At 45.4% G+C, this 9169-nt stretch overlaps 1 protein-coding gene across 1 annotated transcript; it reads left to right on the forward strand.

Annotated features, from left to right (window-relative positions):
• The first annotated feature begins 2507 nt into the window (after positions 1–2507).
• LOC138150835 (purpurin-like) lies at positions 2508–8537 on the forward strand. The gene is made up of 4 exons (XM_069074307.1): positions 2508–3469; positions 5042–5178; positions 6304–6416; positions 8262–8537. The coding sequence occupies exons 1-4, from the start codon at positions 3359–3361 to the stop codon at positions 8510–8512; spliced, it is 612 nt and encodes a 203-aa protein (XP_068930408.1). The 5' UTR covers positions 2508–3358; the 3' UTR covers positions 8513–8537.
• The last annotated feature ends 632 nt before the right edge of the window (positions 8538–9169 follow it).

The raw sequence follows: 9169 nt of genomic DNA on the forward strand, positions 1-9169 counted from the left end.
GAAAGAGAAGAAGGAAAAGAAGGAAGGAAGGGAGGGAGGGAAGAAGGAAGGAAGGAAAGGAGGGAGGGAGGAAAGGAGGGGTGAGAGAGAGAGAGGAAGAAAGAAAGAAAGAAAGAAAGAAAGAAAGAAAGAAAGAAAGAAAGAAAGAAAGAAAGAAAGAAAGAAAGAAAGAAAGAAAGAAAGAAAGAAAGAAAGGAAGGAAGAGAGGAAGAGAAAGAAAGAGAGAGAGAAAGAGAGAAAAAAGGAAGGAGAGAAAGAAAGAGAGAAAAAGAAAGGAAGGAAGAAAGAAAGGAAGGAAGGAAGGAAGGAAAGAAGGAAGGAAGGAAGGAAGGAAGGAAGGAAGGAAGGAAGGAAGGAAGGAAGGAAGGAAGGAAGGAAGGAAGGAAGAGAGGGAGGGAGGAAGGAAGAGAAAGAGAGAAAGAAGGAAGGAAGGAATGAAGGAAAAGAGAAAGTTAGAAAGAAATAAGTTAAAAAGAAAGATGTAAAATATTCATGATCAAATAAAGCTAATTCTCCTATTGATGCTGTCTCAAAAAAAATTTCATTCTGCATCTGAATCTATCAACACCCTCTATCAGCAGGTGGATACAATTTTTATCATCCATCCTCTGGGATTACTATTAGGCAGAGTTCTTAAATCTTTCAAAGCTGTTTGACAAAACTGTTTTCTTAAACTGTGCCCCCACCTGTCAATAGGGGAATGGCTGGAACAAATTATGGCATGTAAATTCAAAGGAATACTTTGTGCTGTAAGAAATTATAAAGGGGTGGTTACAGAGAAAGTTGGGAAGACTTGTATGAACTGATGCAGACTAAAGTAAACAGATCCAAGAGAACAATGTATACAGTAACAATGTTGTAAAGATAAAAGACTTTGATAGACTTAAGAACTCTAATCAACACAATGGCCAACCATGATTCCAGAGGACCCATGATGAAACATGTACCCCTCTCCTAAGAGAGAGCTGATGCATTCAAAGTGCAGATCGAGACTTTTTTTTCCTTTTAGTCTGATCAAGACAGAGGATGATGGGACTGTCCCTTTCTTTTCTCTAGACATTATGCCTCTACTAATCCAACCTAAAATTAGATTACCTTGGATTGTCCCAATTGGGGCCCAAGGGGGAATAGGGCGATTAATGACTAACTGCCTCATAGTATTTAAGGAGCTGAAAGGTGGGGGAAAGTGAAATAATCCTGGAGTTTGAAGTCAAGAGAAACTAGCACCAGGTAAGGAGGGCCTGGGCCAGTGGATTACAGACTCATTGATCATATGATCTTTTCAAAGAGCATAGAACCTATGATGGGCCTAGAAAGGATGAGTTGCAGAAATGCAAAATGTCATAATAGTGAGTCAGAAGATAATAAACTCCCCATCGCTAGAGATCTCTAAGCACTGGCTGGATGGCTGCCTGTTAGGGAGACTAGACAGAAGATTACTATAGTTTCAGGAAGTCAGAGGGAGCTAAATTTCAAGTTACTGGTATCAGAGATAAAGACCCAGACTCTTCCGGTTCCCCAGACACAGAAAGCCCAAAGGAGGAGTGTTAAGAATGAGAGGCTGAGGAGGACTGGGAGGAGGGAAAGTCTTCTTTTGGGGAAGGGGAGAATCACTGGTTGGAGTTCGGTTTAGGTTGTTAGTTATATATATTTCCAGGGATTGAGGGTGGAGGGAAGTACTGTCTGAATTCAGGTGCAGGGGAGGAAGTATACTTTCAAATGAGATCATTTTTGTGAAAATTTAGCACAGTGCTTGGCCCGCAGTAGGCACTTGATAAATGTTTGTTCCCTTCCCCCTTCCCCTCTCCTTCGGCTTCTGAGCTGCCAGCATTGTGAAAAGGATGGATTTGCAGTGAACATAGTGAAGATATGGGATTGGGGAATTCAGAGAGAGAAGAGAGATTAAAGATGAGAAAGTTAGTCCCAGAGAGACTGAGGGATCTGTCCAGGTCCAGTAGACCAGATCACTCTCATACCCAATAAACTACAATGGTTCTCTTTTACCTCTAGGCTCGAATATAAACTTCTCTGGTTTTGACCTTTAAAGCCTTTCCCAATCTGTCCAGCCTTATTTACTCCCCTCCAGGTACTCTTTGGTTCAGCTAAACTAAGCTTCCTAATCGCTAGGGCACTCAATTTAATTTTTTCAATGAATGAAAATCCATTTTCTCTTGATATCACCTCTTCCCACTGAGAAAAAATAAAACAAAATCCCCCCCCCCCCAAAATCCTCATGTATGCTTGCCAAGGAGATGCGGAGCTGGGATCTATTTTAAGCCCAAACACACATCTTGTCCCTGTCTCTCCATTTCTCTGCTGTCCTGCAGAAATCATTTGCAGCACAGAACACAGTAGGTTTTCACATCCTGAAACATTGCTGCGACACTGGCTGGCTGTTATGTCTGCAGCACCCTTCTACAGGCTGGAGCCTGGATCTGCACTGAACTGGAGATGGGAAGAAAGGCTAAAGGTCTGGGATCGGGTTTGGTCGTAACACCTAGGGTAGCCTCTCTGCTGGTAGGCTGAGAGGTGGGTGAGGGGTACTGAGGGAACTCAGGGTAGGGGTCCATTCACAGATGTGGATTTTTTGGTTTGCTTGTTTCTTTGTTTTGTTTTGTTTTAATCATTTTTTGGATTCTGGATGTTCTAGACCAGAAGTGTTAAATATGTGCTCAAAGGCAGCATTGCAGTGGCACCCAGCCTGCATCAGATTAAAATGTCATTGGGAAATATTTAACAAAATGACTAAAAATACAATATTACATAGATGATGTTAATATAGTAACATTAGCACCATTATGTCAACATGAATCATTTGTGTTATTTTTGATAATTTTATTATTTATTCATTCTAATAATGAATTGTGTTCATACTTTTCTAAGTCACTATGCTCCCCACAGGAATTCTAACGAATAGGTTATCGGCCCCATTTCTATCAACTTTTGCAACCACCGTCCCAGATCAGGGAGGCAGCTGAAGTCGCTTTATCTTTGGTTGTGTAGTTTCTGTTTTGGAGAAGTTTGAGAGGATCAGAGAAAATGTCTAGACCTCTATCTTGTTTGTCATGTGCCCTGGAACTCCCAGCCTGAGGCATGAAATGGACTTAGAGTCAGTAGTCCAAAGATTCAGATCCTGGCTCTAACATTTTACTACTGTCCTACAGTTGTAAGCAAGTCACTTTCCTTCTGGGACCTTAGGGTCTACCTTTCCAAAATGAGACGAATAACACTGACCCCACTGGCTCTGTAGGGTTGCTCTCAGGAGAAACACTGGTAAACTTTGAAGTGCTGTCTATATGTGTTACTGTTATTATATCATTGGACTGGCTCTATTTTTCTCAGGCCCGCTGTGTGCAGGATGAGGTTCGCTTGGCACATCTGCCTGCTGCTGGCATTGCCCACCTTTGGGCTGGCCCAGACCTGTGTTGTGGACACCATCCCTGTGAAGGCTGACTTTGACCCCAAAAGAGTAAGTGCCACTCCAACCTCTGGGGTTCCTCTACAGGCCCATTTAGCTGCTCCCCCTGCTCCCATGTGAACAGTGACCACCTCTGCTTAGCCAGTAACAGACCCATTGGCACTTGGGTGGTGCAGATGAGCCCTAGAACTAGAGTCGGGAAGACCCAAGTTCAAATCCAACCTCAGACTTTTCTTAGCTCTGTAACGTTGGCCAAGTTACTTAAGCCCCTTGTGCCTCCATTGCCTCATCTGAAAAATGGGGGTAATAATAGCATCTACCTCTCAGGGGAGTCGTAAGGATAAAAATAAAATGGCATTTGTAAAGTGCTTTGCATTACCCAAACACCCTCTGGGAGTCCCTGCCCTAGGACCTGTTGGCAGAGCTGGCATAAGCCCTGAGGAGCCCCGCTGAAGGATAGAAAGGCCTGGATAATTCAGAAATGCAGGAAGTTAAAGCTGGAAGGAACCTCACAGATCATCAAATCCACTTCTTCACCCCAACCCAATTTACAGATGGAGAAACTGAGGCCTAGAGAGGACATGAGGTTTTCCCAGCACCACACAGCGAGTCAGCGATAGAGACTTTACTACTGACTTTTAACCCAGGACTCCTTCCCCTATGCCAGGCTTCAAGCAATAGCTAATAACTGTGTCATCTGCCACCAAGGAATGAAAAACCCCTCTGTTTTGTTGCATAGTAAGGTGTTTTTTTCAACTTTTAAAAAGTTATTGTGGACTTAAACACTAAATAAAACAAGCATTTCCCATACAAAGTAGAACAGAAAAAGAGGACTGTGTATGAGACTGCCAGTATCTACCATGAGTAGCTCACTTTTCCTTTTATGTGTATAGTAAATTCAGTATGTGACTTTCAAAGCTGTCCAGTTTAACTGTGTTTCCTTCTGGCATCCCATCTGTTCTCTTTTGTTGTGTGTGTGTGTTTTTTTTTAAGATGTTTCAGTGACCGTCTTGCTTTCCTTTTTCCTTTTTTTTTTTTAACCTCCTCTACCTCAACCTCCAAATAGGAAAGGGAAAAAGAAAAACAAAGCTCTTGTGACAAATCCAAATAGTCAAGCAAAACAATGCTCCCCATTGTCCACACCTAAAAATGCATGTGACGTCCCTGCTCTGTCAGGAGATGGGTGGCACACTTTAGCACCTGTCCTCTGGAATCTCAGTCCTGCCTCCCTCTGAGCTTGTCCCATAAGATAGAAAAACCCCTTCCTCTCTTGAATCTCAGTTTCTTTTTCCTGTAAGAAAGGTTGGATTGAATGATTTCCTGGTTCCCTTCCAGAAGTCAATGTACATCCTGTGATTGCCAGTCACTTAACATTTCTGAGCAGTTTTATCATCTGCAAACCAGAGAGAGCATGTGAACTACTTCCCCTATAGCATTGCTAATTATTATCATTTGTAATAATTAGCAAGAGCAGGCTTGGTTTTAAAGCAGGGATTGGGGGAAAAAAGTTGGGTCCCCAGTATCATGCTAGAGGGAGAAGTCCTGAATAAGAGGCAGACTCTTCTAAGGTCAGACAGGAATGGTTCTAGTTCTGGCTGATGCCTTGCTCCTTTTGCTTTCCAGTATGCAGGGAAGTGGTATGCGCTGGCCAAGAAGGATCCAGAAGGCCTCTTTCTGCAGGACAACATCTCTGCAGAGTACACCATTGGGATGGATGGCACCATGACAGCTTCCTCCCAGGGGCGTGTGAAGCTATTTGGGTAAATAAGTGATGGGGAGGAGAAGGAAAGACTGAAGGCCAAAGGTTCCAGCTTTGGCACTCGGGCATTGACATTCTAAACACACTTTCCCTACTCCACAGATCCCTAGGAGGTCAGAAGGACCATGAGCAACTTTCCCAATCAAAGCCCTAAAATGAGAGTTTGGAAATCTAGCTCTCTCATGAACACAATGTGCAATCTTGAGCAAATCACTTACAGAATCATTGAATCTTAGGAACCTCAAAGACCATCTAGTCTAACCTGGCCCTGGAAGAATCCCTTCTCCAACACCAGGGAGGCATCACCTAGCCTTGGCTTGAAGACTTCAGGGAGGGCTAGGCAGCCCATTTCACTTTTGGACAGCTCCAGTCATCAGAAAGTTTTTCCTTACATTGAACTTCAATCTCTTACTTTATAACACTCATCCATTATTCTAGTTTTGACCCGTGAGCCTCAGTTTCCTCATATATAAAATGAGAACACTGGACTAGATGATCTCCAAGGCCCCAACATTTTATGGGATCCTGTGGCAGGGAGAAGGGTCATCCAGAGCCTTGAGTGAGTACAGAGGATCAAGCTGAGAAAGATCTTAGAACACAGAGTATAAAATGTCAGAGCTAGGAGAGTCCCCAGGGCATAGCTTGTGGAACGTTAAGTCTAGAAAGGACCTTAGGAATCTGATTCAACCCCTTCACTTTACAGATAGAAAAACTGAGGTTTAGCAGGGTCTCTTCCAAGAAGACAACCAGCTGAAGAGCTTGGGAGCTCTGTATACATATGAGATGACAGAATCAAACCAAATCCTGCCCCCACATCATCTTAAGTCCCGTCCCTACTCTAGCCCCTAAGGATCATTCCCCTCTTTGAGTCCCTACAGCATTTAATTTATCTTATTATGATATATTAACATATTTTAATATATTATATAATATATTAATTTGTCTCCATTCCTAACTCCTCCTCTATCACCTGCCAAGACTAGAAGCTCCCTGAGGGTAAGGTCTCATTTACTGTTAGTCTGTTCCTCACTCAGGATTCAAGGATACCTCTGCCAATGCTTGTTGGTTAACTGACTACATGGTTCTAGTTGCAGACTTCACCCAAGGTCTTCATTCCTCTTCCCAGGTACTGGGTGATCTGTGCGGACATGGCAGCACAGTACACAGTCCCTGACCCAACCACCCCAGCAAAAATGCACATGACTTACCAGGGGCTGGCCAGCTACCTGTCCAGTGGAGGTAGGTGGAGTTGGAGGGCCTTGCTTAACCTCAGGAGTGGGGAGGTGACCCTGAACTCAGCATCTCTTCCAGGAAACAGCCAGGCTCCTCAGAAAAGGACCTCAGAAAACTCCTTTTCAATAGGCTGTCTGACTTGTGCAGATTGTGGTGCTGATGGGTTGGAGAGTTGTTTGGAGAAGGGGAAAGAGTGGGATCCTTTATCCCTATCTATAGCAAGACTTAACAAACTCCAAGATCCTCATCATAGGGAGTCCAGAAATTTTAAGGTGGCACTTAGTATACAGTCCTCTTCTCCCCAATCCAATCTTACCAAGATACAGTAGGGGTGTCTGCCCCTTGCACGAATGTGTTAGCATGATCACAGTGGGGAAAAGGAATGTCATTCATTCCATGAGCATTTATTAAGCACCTGTTGTGGGCCTGGTATTGGGTACTTGGGATACAAAGATGAAAAAAAAATGCCTGCCCTGAGGAAGCTTATATTCTACTGGGATGGTGGTGGGGAATGACTTGTATAAGAGATAAATCCCGAATACAAAGTAAATACAAAGGTATTTGGGGAAGGGGAGGATAATCATAAGTAGGGAATCAGGAAATATCTGATGTAGGAAGTGGTACTTGGGTTTAACCTTAACCCTGAAGGAAGCTAGGGATTCTAAGATATGTTGGAGAGATGGAGTAGAGGGGGAATGGGGGAAGGGAAGTTTGGGGAGAGGGGATTGTGGTAGAATGGAAGATGGGAGGAGAGGGAGAGAGAAGGTAGAGAAGAGGTGGAGAGGGGAGTGTGAGAGAGGAGAAGAGGAGGAGTGGGAGAGAAGGGATGTAGAGGAGAGGAAAAAGAGGGAGTGGGGGGAAAGGGAGAGAGAGTAGGGGGAAAGGGACTTGGGGGAGAAGGTAAGAGGGGGAGTAGGGGAGAAAGGAGGTAGGAGAGAAGGGAAGTGGGGGAGAGGAGAAAGGGGAGTGGGGAAGAGGGAGAGTAGGGGGGAAGAGGGAGAGTAGGGGAGAGAGGACTTGGGAGAGAAGGGAAGAGGGGGAGAGGGGAAGAGGGAGAGTAGGGGAAAAGGGACTTGGAGGCCAAGGGAAGAGAGGGAGTGAGGGAGAAGGGAGGTGGGGATGAGGGGGTTTGGAGGAGAGGGGAGAGGAGTGTTCCATGCATTCAGAACAGACTGAGAAAAGGCACTGGGGTGGGAGATTGAATATCATGTATAAGGGCCAGCAAGTCAGCCAGCTGGGTTAGGATATGAAATAGAGCAGTGTGAAAAGACAGGCTGGAGTCAATTTGTGAAGTGCTTTAAACGCCAAAGAGAGAGGAATCTTTATTTTATTCTTGAGGCAATAGAGTCATTGAAACTTGTTGAGCAGGGAGGAGACGTGATCAGACCTGAGCTGGACAGGGCTGACGTTCTGAGGAGCGCAGCTTGTAGAGGCGGCATTAGCCCCACCCCCACCCCACTCCCACCCGGGCTCATCGTGGGCTTCTCGCCTGCCCTGGGGGATGCTCCTCTTCAGCTGTTACTGCAAATGAGCTGCCCAAGCCAGTGAGTTAGTGACAGCCAGGACTAGAAAGAACCCAGGCATCTCCACTCCCCATCTCACTAGCCTGTTCCATTCTCTGTTTCAAATGTGGGTCTCCCACTGCCCCCTTCCTCCCCCCCCCCATTCCCCCTACCCCTCACCTTTTCCTTGCTGCAGGCTCCCCCAGGAGCCAGGCTTGATCTATCTTCTATCAAGATCTATCTATCTATCAAGACAGATCTTGGCCCACTGGGGAAGGGGCTGGTCACTGGACATGGCTGAGCTGATGCCTGCCTCCGCTAAGTAACTGCCCTTTGTTTCTGGGTCCAGGGGATGACTACTGGGTGGTGGACACAGACTACACCCACTACGCGCTGACCTATGCCTGCCGGGTCTTGAGGGAGGACGGGACGTGTGCCGACGGCTACTCCATTGTCTTCTCCCGAAGTCCTCGGGGCCTCCCCCCTTCTATCCAGCGCATCATCCGCCAGAAGCAGGAAGAGATCTGCTTGTCTGGACAGTTCAAGCCAGTGCTTCAGACAGGTGTGTATATCTCTGACAGTCCTGAGGTCAGGAACTAAAGGTGTGGAATGGAGTCCCAGGGCTGACCCCCATGGAGGCCAGGGCAAAACAGAAGAGTAAACCTTTTCCCTACACTCATTCCCCTTTCCTCAGGACCTGGGTTCTAGTCCCAGCCCTTTCACTGACTCACTGTACAATCTGGGCAGCTAAGTGGGGCAGCGGACAGAGTGGTGTATAGGAGTCAGACCTAAGTTCAAGTCCTCTCTCAGACACTTAGTACTTAGAAGTGTTCAGTTGTTTTTCAGTCCTGACTTTCCATGACCCCATTTGGAGTTTTCTTGGCAAACATACTGGAGTGATTTGCCATTTCCTTCTCCAGCTCATTTGACAGAAGAGGGAACTGAGGCAAACAGGGTTAAGTGACTTGCCCAGGGTCACAGGGCTAGTAAGTATCTGAGGCTGGATTTGAACTCAGGAAGATGAGTTTTTCTGACTCCAGGCCCAACACTTTATCCACTGCACAAGTGACTGGACAAATTACCTAACCCCTCTCAGTCTCTTTTGTAAAATGGTTATTATAACAATAGTAGCTATTCCACAGGCTTATCCAGTGAGATTACATAGGCGAAGTGCTATACAAATGTTAAGTTATTACATTGGACAAGAACTTTCCCCATTCTGGGCCTCAGTTTTCCTATCTATAGACTAATAGTCTT

The sequence above is a fragment of the Petaurus breviceps genome, unplaced genomic scaffold, assembly GCF_028583685.1.
Source record: "Petaurus breviceps papuanus isolate PSGF00001 unplaced genomic scaffold, PetGlider_PUasm1.0 140, whole genome shotgun sequence".
In the NCBI taxonomy this organism is placed as follows: domain Eukaryota; kingdom Metazoa; phylum Chordata; class Mammalia; order Diprotodontia; family Petauridae; genus Petaurus; species Petaurus breviceps.